At 43.7% G+C, this 15,954-nt stretch overlaps 3 protein-coding genes, 1 long non-coding RNA gene and 1 other non-coding gene across 7 annotated transcripts in view; 2 read left to right on the top strand and 3 right to left on the bottom strand.

Moving 5' to 3' along the window:
- The first annotated feature begins 234 nt into the window (after positions 1–234).
- Positions 235–4,070, top strand: acat2 (acetyl-CoA acetyltransferase 2). The gene is made up of 9 exons (XM_086190427.1): positions 235–412; positions 1,559–1,693; positions 1,782–1,963; positions 2,035–2,152; positions 2,226–2,369; positions 2,446–2,568; positions 2,651–2,805; positions 2,880–2,990; positions 3,075–4,070. Exons 1-9 carry the CDS (start codon positions 364–366, stop codon positions 3,243–3,245), a joined length of 1,188 nt encoding a protein of 395 aa, XP_086046553.1. The 5' UTR covers positions 235–363; the 3' UTR covers positions 3,246–4,070.
- A 674-nt stretch (positions 4,071–4,744) lies between these two features.
- tcp1 (t-complex 1) lies at positions 4,745–11,382 on the bottom strand. The gene is made up of 12 exons (XM_086190328.1): positions 11,235–11,382; positions 10,646–10,731; positions 10,412–10,540; positions 9,642–9,739; positions 9,436–9,546; positions 9,167–9,348; positions 8,763–8,889; positions 7,949–8,124; positions 7,702–7,825; positions 5,504–5,696; positions 5,255–5,418; positions 4,745–5,162 (listed from the first exon to the last, which is right to left on the bottom strand). The coding sequence occupies exons 1-12, from the start codon at positions 11,305–11,307 to the stop codon at positions 4,949–4,951; spliced, it is 1,677 nt and encodes a 558-aa protein (XP_086046454.1). The 5' UTR covers positions 11,308–11,382; the 3' UTR covers positions 4,745–4,948.
- Positions 6,978–13,474, top strand: LOC147242896 (uncharacterized). Its single transcript, XR_015110734.1, has 2 exons — positions 6,978–11,880; positions 12,160–13,474. It is a non-coding gene; the product is annotated as an uncharacterized LOC147242896 (long non-coding RNA).
- On the bottom strand, positions 10,837–10,977 carry LOC147242898 (small nucleolar RNA SNORA29). Its single transcript, XR_015110787.1, has one exon. It is a non-coding gene; the product is annotated as a small nucleolar RNA SNORA29 (small nucleolar RNA).
- LOC147242895 (pleckstrin homology domain-containing family G member 1) overlaps positions 12,525–15,954 on the bottom strand; it is a 62,652-nt gene continuing 59,222 nt past the window's right edge. For 2 of the 3 annotated variants that reach the window (XM_086190325.1, XM_086190326.1), the window contains one exon: positions 12,526–15,611. In XM_086190325.1, coding sequence (XP_086046451.1) covers positions 14,623–15,611 — 989 coding nt within the window. In that variant the 3' untranslated portion in view covers positions 12,526–14,622. Of the gene's footprint in view, positions 15,612–15,954 lie in introns of all 3 variants that reach the window. The other variant, XM_086190324.1, reaches the window with a different exon arrangement.

Raw genomic sequence — 15,954 nt, 5'->3', positions numbered from 1 at the left:
AAATAGCAAACTTTTTGGTTTTTACTTATTTTTCTTAATCTTTTCCAGGTCTTGATATTTCTATTTTCAAACCTGATTGCTTTTCCATGTCCATTATTTCATGACAATACGAAACCTGAACTAGGCCATTTCTATTTAATTTCTATGGTAAATGGGCTACTTCGATCTAAAATGGCTAATCATCTCTCCTCCGGGGCGCATGGAGGCGCTGGTGAGAGTAACCCCGACAGATACATTTGCTTACTCCGCAGCGTGTCAGTGAGTGAGGCAGGTCCATGGTGTCAGTATCAATAGTGCTCTGTACAGACCGGACTAACAGGAGCTCCACTCTGAGGGAAGGACTCCCACCAGCCGTCCATCAACATGAACACCGATCCTGTTGTCATCGTCTCAGCTGCACGGACACCCATTGGTGACGTTCTCAAGAATTTCATACCACTTGTATCACTTTAAAGAAACATTTTGCAACGTGCGAGTTATTGTTTCGTTGCTTTGGCTAACTTCTAATTAATGAATTATTCTAGCAAGCTGTTACGTGTAATTGTGTATAATTACTATAGGGAGAAGTCGTCACTGGTGCATTGTAGTTCCCTTATTTCATTTGGGAGAGTGGTTTATGACGTATGGTGTGGTTGAGCTGTGATTGGTTAGCGCCAGTGTGTCCGGTCTGTGGAGCGTTGTGATTGGCTGGCCGCGATAGTGCCACGGAATGGGACCTTGACGCTATTGGCTACCTGCTGGTGCGTTAGGAAAACGTCAGGCGCGTTTCCTTATCCAATGTCAGGCATTTCATTAGACAGCAAATCCATCATTTCCTTAACAGATTTTTTAAGATTACACCTCCGTCTGTGTCTGGGTCTGTTAGCTAAAGTCGCATTAGCAGTACTCCATCAACTAAATTAAATAGACTATGAATCATTGCGGTCTTTTTACCAATCACGTGGCAGGTATTTTGAATATATATCAAATTTATTATCATCTATTTAAATCCCACCAATATTTTTTTCAAACTTCACGGGGTACAAAGCAAAGCAAATAATCATGAGAAACATATTCTTCAATCAACGATTGGTTTAGTCAGTAAAATGGGTGGGGGAAAACGAAAAAAACTGCCTTCTTACTTGATCAAACTTGTTAATGTGTCCCGTTACATTACATGAGAGATCCTCGTAATTGAACCGGAACTAGCTTCATACGGCACGGTTGCTAGACGGCCACTCCAACTCTGATATCTTTTTTTTTTTTTTTTAATTTTCCAAGGAAAAAACACGTCTTACCGTGGTATAAGTGAATTTATTCAGTGTTGGACTTTGACAGAATTTGCCTTCCTAATATATTTAATGTTAAGTGTCCAAAAAATAAATTATGTCAACATATTAAGATACAAATATTGTTTATTGTTTCCTGTGTTACTGTTAATCAGTTTATAGGTCGCTCCTTTCAGCACTTAAACCATAAAAACAACCCAAATTTGAATTCTTCTTATATTAATAAAGTTAATGAGTCCATCTCTTCTTATATGCTCGTGACACAAGTGTTTCCTCTCACGTCTCCACAGGGTCCTTGAACGGTGCTCTGTCCACGGTGCCTTTGCAAGACCTCTGTTCTGTGGTGATCAAGAACGTTCTAAAGCGGGCTGGGCTGAGGCCAGAAGAGGTCTCTGAGGTTATCATGGGACACGTTCTCACAGCAGGTAACAGCGTGGCACAGATCCTGCAACGGTCAGCCTTGTGTTACTTTGGTCCGCTTGCTTAACCGTTTCACTCTCATTTATCACCGAGGTCACGGTCAGAACCCTGCGCGCCAGGCCAGCGTCGGTGCGGGTATCCCCTACGCTGTCCCGGCCTGGAGCTGCCAGATGGTGTGTGGGTCTGGGCTGAAAGCTGTTTGTCTGGCAGCTCAGAGCATCCAGACTGGAGAGTCCAGCGTGGTGGTGGCAGGGGGCATGGAGAGTATGAGCAGGGTGAGTTCTCATCAGATCAATAGAGTAACTGCTGGAGTAAAACAGCAGTATAATAAAGCACTTCCTCTCAGGCTCCTCACACAGTACACATGAGAGCAGGAGTGAAGATGGGCGATGCCTCCATGCAGGACTCCATGGTGGCTGATGGTCTGACCGATGCCTTTCACGGCTACCACATGGGCATCACAGGTCTGGGATATATCTGACAGTGGAATATTACATGTTGGATGTCATGGTCATAAATGTTGAACTGTTTTATCAGCTGAGAATGTGGCCAAGCAGTGGTGCATCAGTCGAGAGGAGCAGGACTTGTTCGCCGTTCAGTCCCAGAAGAAAACAGAGGCTTCGCAGAAAGCTGGACATTTTGATCAGGAGATTGTTTCAGTCATGGTTCCATCCAGGAAAGGTGAACCCATGATAATACCAGTTGTCCTTCATTTCAACCGTCTTTACTTGAGCTGACAGGTTTGTTCTGTCAACAGGTCCAGTGGAGGTTAAGGTGGATGAGTTTCCTCGCCATGGCAGTAACATGGACAGCATGTCCAAACTCAAATCCTGCTTCATCAAGGACAGCAGCGGCACTGTCACCGCTGGCAACGCCTCAGGTTTGGCTGAAACACGCCTGCTACTAAGGCTTAATGTTAGCTTAATCCATCTCTAAAAGATCTAAAACATTTTTAATCGTAGGTATCAACGACGGAGCAGCAGCAACTATCCTAATGAGCCAATCAGAAGCTGCGAGGCGCCACATCCAACCCATGGCAAGAATTGTATCGTGGGCTCAGGCTGGTCTTGACCCGTCTATAATGGGAACTGGACCGATACCGGCTGTCAGGAAGGCGGTGAGAAATCAAGCTGATGGAAAACTTCAATTCTGAGCCTAGTGAAGAGTTCTAAGATCTGGTTCTTCTGGTAGGTCGAGAAAGCAGGTTGGCAGCTGGACCAGGTTGACTTATTTGAGATCAACGAAGCGTTCGCTGCCCAGTCAGTTGTCGTGATTAAAGAACTGGGTTTAAACGCTGAAAAGGTAAATCCCACTGACCAGAATCAGCAGCAGAACATCGTGCAGTCAGAAATAAAAACTAACTTTCGCCACAACTTCTGTCCTCAGGTGAATGTGAGCGGTGGTGCCATTTCTCTGGGTCATCCCATCGGTATGTCCGGCTGCAGAGTGCTGGTGACCCTGCTGCACGCGCTCAAGAGGACCGGAGGGAAAAAGGGTGTGGCGTCCCTCTGCATCGGAGGGGGGATGGGCATCGCCATGTGTGTGGAGAGAGTTTGAAATAACGCACTTGATACCTGATGTTTAATGGATAAAAGGGATGATTTACACTTTCAGGTGTACAAAATATAACTAATGTTTACTTGTGTTTGTACTTTGGGATCTTGTCCAGCAAGACGTTGCCTTTCTCACTGTGAATCCCACTGTGACTTCGTGTCAAAGGTTCAACCAGGAAGTTTAGTCGGTGATGTAAATCTACAGTAGTAACTCAAAGCTCTTAACATACTGCATGTAGAACGGGCATTTTTCCTTTTAAGCGATACTTCAGCCAAAGATTCTGCCTTTGCTATTGTTTGATTACCATGCATACAGATGGACAGAGCAGATGTGGATTACACCCAAGGATGCGCTTTGGAAACAGTTTTTTGGACCAGTTTTGCTTTTGTTGGCCATTAGCTTCAAGCTAAGTATACACGGCTAACTCTTTCTGCACTCTGGACCCAAAGAAATGATGCAGTGTTGGGGGGGGAAATAGCTCAAGACACCTATTTGAGTACTTGAAAGGTAAAACGTACCTTTTGGGTGAAGTATTACTTCAAAATCAGCCATTTTGCTCCAATAGTAGGACTGGTGTAGGTACTACACTGAAACTTTGTGGGTATTGATATGGTATTCCAATTTTTGGTGTAATTTATTAGCAGATTTCTTGCTGAAAACGAAACCTCTGTACATTCCTTTTCCTTCCCTTGTGGAATAACTGGACCTCCTCTAGATCAGCAGCCTTTAAACAAAGCTAAGCTAAGTGCCATGCTAGCCCTCTGTAGCAGAAAGCTTTCGGGAGCCTGATGTGAAAATGTTTTCTGCCCTTAATAAAAGAGCTGTGAGACACACAACCACATTTTTTCTTTCGATTACCACAGATTAAGAGTGGGAGTCTTTTGACATTCAGGGCCACAGTGAGAGAAGACTGATGGATCACACTTACATTTTTCCTACGACCACTCGCTACTTTTAAAATACGACGTAAGGTACGGTAATCTAAAATTAAACTGATTCAGTTGAAGATATTTAAAATCAAGATCAATACACGCTTGGCTGTGGTCTATATCTTGCTACCCCCCCCCCCCCCACACACCTTTTTTGGTAATACAAATAACTGACTCATATCCACTTAATGATCTACAAAACTGATTGAAGATGAGTTCTTCATTTGTAGCTGGTGGTGATCAATGCTAGTTAGCAGCAGCAGTGCGAACGTTAGGTCTGCAGATGCATTTGAACAGTTCGCACCGCCCATAACTGCCCAGTCAAAAACTTAAAAAAAAAAAAAAAAATCTTTTTGTACTACTTGATCATTTGATTGTTATGAGCATGAGTAATCAGTGAGATGCTTTGCTGAACGTGCTTTTTGGTTCATCTGAATCTGATCTAAACCGCTTCGTCAGTCTGACTGTCAGCTATGATGCTAAACTAGTGTTTTAGTGTTGACTGTCTGACAGTCAGCGTCTCCATATCATCTACGAATGTCACTCTTCCTTCAGGAAATTAAGATAAATCGGTGATTTACAACGACTGGAGCTTTATTAAGTGTCCAAAAATCGACAATCACTTACAGTCTGCGTTAAAGCGAGCGCCCAGTGGGACGAGTGGAGAGAAGAGTATGCAGGCGAAGTGCACGGAGGCCTACACTACAACAAACAGCCATGAAGAGCTCCATGTGTATAAATACAAACAGTAACACCACCAGGACTAGTCAGAACCATTTAACCTTCTAAAGATCCTGATTGGACCGCGTCTCTGTAGGACGACCCGCCCTCCTTTGGTTCCGGGAATAGTTTGATGAGGTCGTCAATACGCAGGATGGTGATGGCTGCTTCGGTGGCGAACTTGAGGCTCTTCGTTTTAACCATGGTGGGTTCGTACACGCCAGCCTGGCGGTTGTCCCTGGGCTTGCCGTTCACCAAGTCCAGACCAATCCTGCAGGACAGAGAAGTCAAACGTGCTTGCTGGGTGCAGGGCTAAAGGGATCAGGCTTCCGGGGCTCTTGACTTAAGGCAAGACTCACTCACCACTTCAGATTCTTGCGCTCAGGATTAACCTGAGCCTCGTTGTGGAAGGCTCGGAGCTTCGCCACCAGATCGGTGGAGTCCTGCGCTGCGTTCACGGCCAGCGTTTTGGGGATGACGAGGAGAGATCGAGCAAACTCAGCGATGGCCAGCTGCTCTCTGGAACCCTGAGGGAACAAACATCTCAGATCCTGCGGATTACACAGACTGAGCTCGTGGCCAACCATCACTCGATCACTAATGAAGGCTTACCATACTGGTGGCGTAGTTCTCCAGGTAGATAGATAGAGCAGCCTCCACAGCGCCCCCACCTGGCACCACAGACTTGGACTCCAGCACCCTCTTCACCACACACAGGGCGTCGTGGAGCGAACGCTCCATTTCGTCACACATGAAGTCGTTGGCGCCACGCAAAATGATTGAAGCGGACGTGCGAGCTTTAGTACTGAGGACACGAGGGTTTGGAGAATTTCAGAATATTCCACAGCTTCTGCAGTCTTCATATTCTTCTCACCCCCTGCTCAGACTGCCTACCCTCTCCTCCTTATTGACTCTGATAAAGAACAGACCCCGGCGGCACTTACATGGCAGTGACACCAGGCAAAATACACCTGGGAGTGAGGGTTACTTAGTGACAGGAAGCAGACTGCTTGTGCAGTCATGTCACTTGTTACATGATAATTTCTTCATGTTTGATCTTTTCACGCTGGTGGTGCCTTTTATCAGATTCATTACATGTGGTCAAGCCGTGGACACGTCATTGCATTTGTTTAATTTGAGTATCACAGTTCTCACAAATCTCAGGGAATTGTGCACATCATCGTAATTTGGTGTTATGTTTGAAATCCAGAGCAACTGGATGTTGTGGATTATCCCCTGATGAACACCAGAATGATAAAAACTAAAACTGCACAGCACTAGGTCTCAGAGATCATTATTATTCCGGTTTGAATAACTAAAATGACATTTACAGGCTGCACGGTGGTGCAGTGGTCAGCACTGTGGCCTCACAGAAAGAAGGTTCTGGGTTCAAGTCCCAGCTCCAGCACAGGATCTTTCTGTGTGGAGTCTGCATGTTCTCCCTGTTCCTGTGTGGGTTCTCTCTGGTACTCCAGCTTCCTCCCACAGTCCAAAGACAACAAGAGGGGACGAGGCTGATTGATACTCTAAATTGACCGTAGGTGTGACTGTGAGTGTGAATGGTTGTCTGTCTCTATGTGTTGGCCCTGTGATGGACTGGCCAGGCCCCCCCGTGACCCTTAACTATACTACGAGAACGTTAGCGCCATATTATTTGCGATATTCATAATGCTCCCTAAAAATAAGTAATACTGGGCATCCAACACAAAGAACCAGTTCCAGATGTTTTCCATTTTCTAAAGTTGGCACAGGTCGTACCAGATTTGCTTGCTGATGTACCAACTGTAGCACGAGCTATTCATTACTCGTATTTGTAGTCTGGGTTCTGAGATGACAGGATGTAAGACATACAGGTAAGAGTCAGGATTCTGCCCAAATCTGTGACATCACTCGCGTAACAACGGCTGAGGCCTGTGATGACGGTCAAGATGACAGACCGAGTTGACTGGTTAGCAGAGATCACTCCTCTTTGGACTTGAGTGGAAAATCAGGATCACTGTGCGCCGTATCAATATATCAGTGCTCAGAGGAGATGGGGTTTAGTCAAGAAGGGGGTTGGGGTTTAGACAAGAAGAGGGCTGGGGTTTTAACAAGAAGAGGGCTGGGGTTCAAACCAGAAGTGGGTGTGGTTTAACCTGTGAATTAAGGTTGATCAGTAGTTGTTATGTTTACCATTTAATCCATCCATCCATTTTCTACTGCTTATCCTGTTAAGGGTCACGGGGCTGGAGCCTATCCCAGCTGCCTTTGGGTGAGAGGTGTGGTTCACCCTGGACGGATCACCAGTCCATCACAGGGCCAACACATATAGACATTGACTGCCTGTGTGGGTTCTCTCCAGGTACTCTGGCTTCCTCCCACAGTCCAAAGACATGGATGGATGGACATTATTTACAATCGGGGAAGACAACTGAAGGTACAGCTCACTCCTAAACCAGCTGTGGCTTTCGTGTCGGTCTATCGTGTTGATGGGTGCAGGTTGAACTTCCAGTATCTTCTTTATAGATCAAAGAACTGATGCTGAATGAGAAGTCAACCCTCCAGTAAGACTTATGGCCTTCAGTCAGAGGGTGTTGGTGTCACAGTTCGATTCATACTTCAAAGAATGTTTAGGTGTCCATCCCTTTAGACTACATCCCTTCTCCTTGCACATTTGAAGCAGCAGAGGTTGTGACACAGAGCCCCCTCTGCTTCTAGGTGTTGATTTACATAGTAGAGGAGAATGAGACAGCAGCTACACACGTTTGGACTACTTTACCGGTCCACTGCTAAAAATGCACAACACTGCCACTTAAGGATGCAGTTCTTACTTCTTGACCAAGATGAGCTCATCGTCACAGATGCGTTCCTGCACAACTTCTTCAGCCTGGCCGAGCATGGTGGCTTCGAATGTCTCCTCTCCCTCCAAATTGGTCAGAGACGGACAAACAACGGCTGGAAACGAACCAAAAAAAACACTGAACTCAAGTCACCACTTAGTAACAGTTCAATTCAAATAAAACACAAGATGTTAAGTCAAGCCAATAAGCTCAAACTACAGCAAGCTTTCCCTTTTACCTCCTGTTGCTTTGGCGATGCGTTTGAGGTCCCTCTTAAGAACTCTTCTCACTGCCATGGCTCCTACATCCACAAAATACTTAAGACACATGTCGTCAATGCCCCCAGTGGTCAGGATGACGTTGGCCCCTGATGCCAGGATCTTCTGGATCCTCTCCTTGGTGATATCCGACTCCCTGGGGCATGAAAGTTAAATTTAAGTTTATTAGGAAAATTCCAAATAACCTATTAAGTGAAATATTCCCACCGCTGCCACATATATGAGCAACTTATTCAGACTGTCTTAACTTGAATATGGACCTTAACCTGAAAATGGTGTGCATGTAAATGCAGTCATTGTTTTCAAATGAACATGCGCACAAGGCAATGATGTGATTGATGTGAGTAGCATCCCTGAACTGGTGTCATTTCTGCAAAATGGCCGCTTATGCGTCAAAGAAGATGGCAGCTTCCAACATTGTGCAGCAAAACCACTGACTTCAGTAATGGATTTTGACGCTATGCAAGGCCGTCGTGATCCTCAAAGTTTACATCAAGTTATCCGACTGCAGAATCGCAATTTTCTGGAGGGACTACATAAGCAACATGTGGCGACACCATGTTGGCATCAGAGACGTGAAATGCATTTCAAAGTACATTGTAGTCAAATGTCCAGCCCAGAGTAGCGAGCCCACAGCTCGGAGAAGCTGCAGCCTCGACTCTGGGCTGCTGATGTTTTCTCCCACGCGTATCACTGTGTACACTACGGATTCAGCATCACAGCAAATTTAAATGGGATAAGTGTTGGAAAAAAAAATAAAAAATCACATTTAACCTTTGTCTGATCTGATCGAGCTTCTCTGGGTCGCTGATGACAACTTGGACTCCCATCTTCATCTTGGTCTTCTGCAGACTGAAGTCCAGGCAAGCAATCTTGGCGTTGACGACTCGCTTTACCATTTCTTATTAGAGACGGGCAGAGAACAGCTCATTAAATTTGAGAAAACCACCTTATCAGCATGTGGACTAGGGCGACACACGGTGTTGAGATGAATGGTATTTGTTGATGTTTGGTCAGGAAGGAGATGCAACAGTTTTAAGCCGCTGCAGCTTCATTCGCTCCAAAGCCAGTGTGCTGTCTCCCACGCGTATCACTGCGTACGCCATCAGTCAAGACATAGCAGCAAATTTAAATGGGAATTTGAGAGTCAGGAATTTCATGATTTCGAGCCAACATACCTTGAGACCCAACGGTGCAGTTGAGTGCATATCCATTAACCAAGAAGCTCTCTTTCTGGCTCCGGCCATGAGCCTTGAGCACATTGACAGAGTTGATGGGGTATTTGGACACACCCTTGCCGTCTACAAACTTTACAGCTATGGTAGCATCAACCACCATGTTCGCGAAGAAGTCTGCGTCACTGTAACTTTGGGTCAAGGAATGGATACGCCATCCAAATATATCTGATTATTAGTACATAAACAATCTCTCGGAGCAGAGAGGATACACTCCGATGATCTTTGAGGACATGGAGGTCTTGGCTGCGTTGATTAAGCACTCTCGGCCCAGCTCGTCTGTCCCGATGGTGAGATTCTCATTAATGTAGCGCACCGCCTCCCTGAGAGACAAGAGACATAACGGTGGAGGATGTGCATTGATCCAATCAAGCGTAGTCACAAAGAGTTACAATGAAACGCTTCTTCCGGGTCTTACTTGCAAGCCAGACGATATCCACTGATGACGGACGTGGGGTGAATCTTCTGCTTCACCAGCTCATCTGCACTCTTCAGCAACTCAGCGGCCAGAATCACCTTGAAATATAAAAAATCTTTATCAAGCTAACTGGCACCAAAACTTGTTAAAAAAAAAAAGATCCTGTGCCATCGTTGTATTAGAGGTAGCAGAAATAAAGCTGCGTAATCTCTTCATACGCAGAGGGGAAGCTTCTCTCTCCTGCAAGCATAGCCACACGCCTGTATAAAGGCAGACGCACGGTACTAAAACAGGATGTTGCTATTGCAGATATATAAATGACACAACAGAGTGCTATATAGAATGCTGTGAGGATGTTTGACTTTGAGACCCAAATGAAACTTAACAACAAAAGCCAGAGGGACTTTTCGCATTTGGTTTTTCTGGATTATTGCAAAAATTAGGTTCATAATTAAGATAATCTCCAAAAGTGAACAACACCTTCATGATTTGTGAGGCATGAATTCATTCAGATGTACAAAGGCAATGTTATACTATGAATAAAGTACACTACTGAGGTATGACTAATATCACAAATACTTTTTTTTATTAGCATGTCTCAATACCCATCTTGGTTGTCTCATTTAGCCATATTAGCAACTCCTTTTTAAAAGCACGTAATATTTACGATGCATTTTATTTACCAGAGCAAAACATTACAATATTTTTTACTTGTGGGTTTTAGACCTCATTCTCATGCCACTATTTGTACTGCTATCGCCCTCACTCACCACAGACGTGGTCCCATCTCCGACCTCTTTGTCCTGCAGCTCCGCCAGCTCACACAGGACCTTAGCAGCCGGGTGCTCCACTTCCAGCAGCTTCAGAATGGTTGCTCCATCGTTGGTGATGGTCACATCCTGTAAAATACCATCTTTCAATTTAATACACCATCATCACATACCTTGATGCATGTCATACACACGAGCTAGTGCGTTTTAAAATATCTATAACGTCACACAAACCCCAATATCGTCCACCAACATCTTGTCTAGCCCAACTGGTCCAAGGGAGCTCTTGACGATGTTGGCGATGGATGCTGCGGCCATGACTGCGACAAGACAGGGAGGAGGATGCTAACGTTGCCAACTGACAAATGCCAACTAGCATTTGCCTCGTTAAGCACAAGTAAAACAGCACAACCAGACTTCAAATGTCTTTGTTATTCTGTCATTTTATTAAAGTGGGTACACAGGGCGTTAGCCACACCTTCAGCCAATGACAGTGTTTTTTATCTATCCCATTAGCATAGCCGTCCATTCAAGAGAATGTGAGTGGAAGGTACTTAAATGGGACTATGGAATCATACACGTTGTTTGACCAAGTAACAACAATGTAAATACAGTACACTCGGTGTACTGTGTATAATGAGTAATTAAAAGTCACCACACCCGGAGTAAGGGTATGACTTAACATTAAATTTAGCTAGCGTTAGCATTAACCACACGTGTGGACATGCCGCTACGTGGGTAAATCTCTTTTCGGTCGTCTTAGGGACATTGAAACGAAATGAGACCAAGCTGAAATATAAAGAAAAGCAGCACAACAACTCACCATTTTGAGTACGAACAGATTCGCCAGTTGTTCTCTGGCCGAGCACACTTAACGGACCATCGAGGAGCGACATTTTGGCCACCACACACACGAGAAGAAAGAGGGAGTTGCAAAGCACTATGGGTAATCCGCCCTTAATCAGAAGCTTCGAGAATTTTTTTTCTTAGAAACCCTCTAGATCCGAAAAAAATGATATTTTAATTTAGTTAGTTAGTTAGTTCTGGAAACATGTAAGAAATTTAGTCAATTCCCTTTAAACAATAAAAGAAGTTTTACGGTGCTAGCTTGTATAACTACATTTCCCACAATGCCTCAGAATTGACTTCTTTTGGTTCTTCAAACGATGTGTGGGCTCTCGTGCGCCATCTGTGGTTATTTTAGCTTAATGCTTGAACTGTGCTTTAAATTGAGTGCATTAATACTGTATAATCCATCGTCGCTGGGGGGCTGGAGCCTATCTCAGCGTCAACGGGCGAGAGGTGGGGTACACACTGGACAGGTCGCCAGGGCCAACATACAGAGACGAACAATTATTCACACTCACAGTCATACCTACGGTCAATATAGAGTATCAATCAGCCTAGTCCCCTCTTGATGTCTTTGGACTGTGGGAAGAAGCCGGAGTACCCGGAGAGAACCCACGCAGGTACGGGGAGAACATGGAGACTCCACACAGAAAGATCCTGTGCCCGAGCCGGGCATACATGCTTTTAAATTTACCCTCTTAAGGGTAAGTGGAGTAGTACTTTCTCTGCCTTTTTGGTTGAATTGTAAAAATATCAAGTGTTTCTCCTGAAAGAAGTAGCCTTCTATTGGTTAATTTATATTTTTTGAGGTTCTTGAAACTTGATTTGTATGCAGCTGTAGGTCCCAGTGAATGTAATGAGCAGTTGGTCACTAAAACAAAATACATTTCTTTTTTCAGGCGCTTCCATGTCATGTGACCCAGTGACTCCAATCAACATCAGATATTACTAGACCAAGACCTGGACTGGGACAAGAATCCAGAACCTTCTTGCTGTGAGGCAACAGTGCTAACCACTGCACCACCGTGCCGCCCTCACCAGACAAATATGACAGAATTTTTTTTTAACTGGAGTTTATTAGGTTTTCTATTTCAGTTGATGTTATCTTGAATTATTCTCATCCAAAGATTTAATGTCATGTGACCCGGTGATCATGACTCACCGAATGTGATCACTCTACTTGGTAAAAAAAAAAAAAGACGTCTTTTAAATCAATTTTATTGATATCTTTAGTGTTAATACATAATGATGGAATATTCGGGTTTTTGTTTTAAATATCTTAAATGTCATGTGATCTGGTGAGTCAACACCAGCACCAGATATTTTCATCTGCATGTGAAAATTAGACACACCTTTTCAAATACTTATGATTTTGAAATCACTTTCCACTCGATGAACAGAAACACAAAAATGAGTTCAGTTTAGAATTTATTACCTCCAATACATTGTTTTGTTGAGCAATGACAACTAGGCCGTTAAAAAAATACAGTACACTTAACTTAAACATTAAAGCATTATAAAGCATAACTATGCCATACAAGAATAACTTTCCTACAATGTACATCTTTACAAAGTGTTTACAATTAAAACATTTAAAAAAAAAACAAGAATGAAAAGTGCAAAAAAAGAGTCAATGAAGACCGATGATCCCCACCTGTGAAAGAGGACAAAAAACAAAAAGTACAATGAAAAAAAATAAAAACATACTTCATATTCTTGTTTTTTGACGCACATTTCCTGATATGGACAGCAGACCATGAAGTTGTGCTTTTATACTTTCCATGTGTTTTGTGATTTGGAACTTGTTTAACAGTGCATGATTTAAAAAAAAATAAAAAAATCTACAATTGACTGAAAATATTCACAGTATTTGATTCAAATTTGGTGACCGCCCCTTAAATGAGAATAATTTTTTTTTTAAAATAAATAAATTTATCTTTCATTTAACAACCTTACCCACCCTCGTGTGAAGAGTAAAAATGGCAAATGTAGAAGGGATGCTTTCAAATAAGTGACTTTAAAACTGGTTTCAGCGAGTGTGTGGAGTGGATATACGGGGTTGTGATGGGTGAAAACCTCGTAAGGTGACTGAATACTGTCAGCTCTGACTTTCTTTTCCAACATCTCTCCGTGACTGTGGATCTATCAGTAGTGTGACATTTGGGAGTGTCCAATAAAGTAAAGTTAAAAAAAAAAAAAAAAAAAAACACCAAATACAGTACTGTACTTTTTATAACTTAACTCCTTAATGTTCTCCTTTGTGGTCCCTCTTAAAACAGTTTAAAAACAGTCATTAAAAAGAAAAGACACTCCACTTGTTGAGATGCACAGTTCGCATACACAATGGATGCCCCCAGACCATTACACATGAAAACAATTTGCTCGAGTCTTATAGTTTCTTACAGAGCATCTAAAATAACAGCATGTTCTCTTGGTTTTAAAGCACAATACCCTATGGTAGAGTTACGGTAGAGTGACATACAATTACTCCAAACAGACTTAACAGGTCCAAATCTAGTTGTACTTAACCTATTGGATTTGTAATAGCCAGCATGTTGTTATTGCAGCTGCATTGTGGGTTTTTTTTTTGTTTTTCTTTTGTTTTTGTTACATGTATTTCTAAGAAGCTGTTAAAAGTGACCTAGCCTGATTAGCAAATGCGAAAACTGCAGATTTTGAAAGCAACTCGTACAAAGTGTTTGATATTATAGCACATTTGTAACTGCCACTGAGCGTCACCTTTAGGTTTGACTACAAAATGAAGTTAAAATTATCCTTAACAGCAAATTAAAAGAGCTTGCTCCTAATTTGGGAAAGTCAAGGACACCCCCCCCCCCCAAAAAAAAAACCCAACTCTGATATTTCAGTTTGAGATGCTGGATGCAGAAAAGATAAAATTCCTTATAATCTGTAACAGATATCCTGGACTATTCTCACAATTCATTGGCACAAGTCCCTTGTCTGTAAGGCCTGCAGAATCATATCACTCCCGTCATCTCTACAAGGCTGGCACGTAAAGCAAGAGAAGAAAAGACCCAGTCGGTCATAATAAATGTCTTTACAAACATCTGAGGACATTTTTGATTACTTCTTGGTAACTTCATGAAAAGATTGGAAGTGCTAAGGCAGCTCACACGCAGGATTTGATGTGGTATTAACTGGAACCTATTATGTGTTTTATTTTGAAGCCCTGTTGCAGAAAATATTCACATATGCTGTTATGAAGAAGAGAGAATATATTGAATGATGTGCTTCTTTTATGGTCTAAGATGTAAATGGAGGGCATTCAAGGCAAATCTGCAGTGTCCCTTTTGTTGCATGTAGTATGTTGATATATATTTGGCTTTCAGATGCCATTAAGCTCAGGCAAAGCTGCTCGAGCTCAGACACTGGAACTTCTCCCTCAGAGACTGGACAATGTTGGGTTGGCTCTGCTGTGGCTCATTCCACAGGTACTTCTCCAGTTGTTCACGTTCCAGAGATGTCAACTGATCGTAGGTGCGCTTCGGTGTGCACGGCAAACTCTGTGACTGGACGAGAGCTCGATTTTGACTGGAAAGGGCGGCGGAGCTGCCACTTTGTTGTGACAGCCTGTCCGGCTGCGGTTCGACTTCATCCTCTGAACGGATCTCAACATAGTCATCGTCATCTTCCCCATTGTCTTTAAAGTTGGCCAGGTAGTTCTGGGTGGCGGTGAGTATGCTCAGGGCAGATGCTCGGTTCAGGACCACCACATGTTGACCGTCATGCAAGGTGAGGTCTGACTGTCCCTGGGTGGGCCGCTCTGGGAGGCTACACTGACGACCAACCCGACCCAGACTGGGGCCATGGAGTCTTTCTATGGAGCAATCCACACTGGGTCCATTACATTTAAGTCCAGGCTGGTCGTTTGTCACCTGGTTACCCGGAGAGCTGGCGGACTGACAGTGACTGTTTGGGGAAGACGGTGCATTAAAGGAAGGATGTCTCTTAATGGAACTGTACACATGCTCTTCTTTCTCATTTGGTGCCGACATACAAGAGCTCCATCTCTGTGATGGAGGGGTGGTTGGAGAGAGAGGAAGGGTCTTGAGAGACGGGATGGAGCTTGACGTTGTAAGTCTGCGCTGAGGGGTGGAAGACACTCGAACATCTCCCACCTCACTGGGTGAAGACATGAAGCTGGATAGCTCTCCATTGCTGTAAGTGGAGTGGAGCCAGTCCTCCTCCAGGGAGGTCTCAGGCATGGATGGAGAAGACGGAAGCCCTGGATGGGTGTGGTGTGGGGAAGCAGAGGTCTGACCAGCCAAACCAGGAGGTTCCTTAAACATGACCTGGTCGTAGAGCTGGGAATACTCCGCTATCCTTGCACCTGGAGAGGGAATAAAGGGTGAAAAGAAGGTGTGAGTGGGAGTAGTTGCATTTGTTATACTTAATATTAGTCTCAAGAAATAAAGTAAACTCATTTCACCACTCATCAAAAAAGGTGGGGTGAACTGGTGGTATAACCAGAAGGGTTGAGACAAAAGAAAATGAACTTGTTGTAGAGTCTTGAAGTTGTTTCAAAAAAGTTTTTAATCAGAAATGAAACATAGTAAGTAATCTAGAACAAGTCCATTTGCTCTTGGATACGCCATGACCTGGACAACTGAGATTAGGGGCAATATGTCAAATTGCGCCCTTAGTTGGGTCTAACAAAAGTAGGGATGTCAAAG

This window comes from Aulostomus chinensis, chromosome 20 (genome assembly GCF_037954235.1).
Source record: "Aulostomus chinensis isolate RoL2024-O1b breed Wild chromosome 20, RoL_Achi_v1.0, whole genome shotgun sequence".
Lineage (NCBI taxonomy): Eukaryota > Metazoa > Chordata > Actinopteri > Syngnathiformes > Aulostomidae > Aulostomus > Aulostomus chinensis.
This window is presented reverse-complemented; position numbering and strand designations above follow the sequence as displayed.

Bases quoted from the DNA above. Each gene is read 5' to 3' on its own strand.
- tcp1 (XM_086190328.1), bottom strand. From the start codon at position 11,307: ATGTCGCTCCTCGATGGTCCGTTAAGTGTGCTCGGCCAGAGAACAACT. The intron at 9,547-9,641 runs GTAAGACCCGGA...CTTGTCTCTCAG, and splicing joins GGATATCGTCTGGCTTGCAA to GGAGGCGGTGCGCTACATTA. The intron at 7,826-7,948 runs GTAAAAGGGAAA...GTTCGTTTCCAG, and splicing joins CATCGCCAAAGCAACAGGAG to CCGTTGTTTGTCCGTCTCTG.
- acat2 (XM_086190427.1), top strand. From the start codon at position 364: ATGAACACCGATCCTGTTGTCATCGTCTCAGCTGCACGGACACCCATT. The intron at 413-1,558 runs GTGACGTTCTCA...ACGTCTCCACAG, and splicing joins AGCTGCACGGACACCCATTG to GGTCCTTGAACGGTGCTCTG. The intron at 2,370-2,445 runs GTGAACCCATGA...TTCTGTCAACAG, and splicing joins CATGGTTCCATCCAGGAAAG to GTCCAGTGGAGGTTAAGGTG.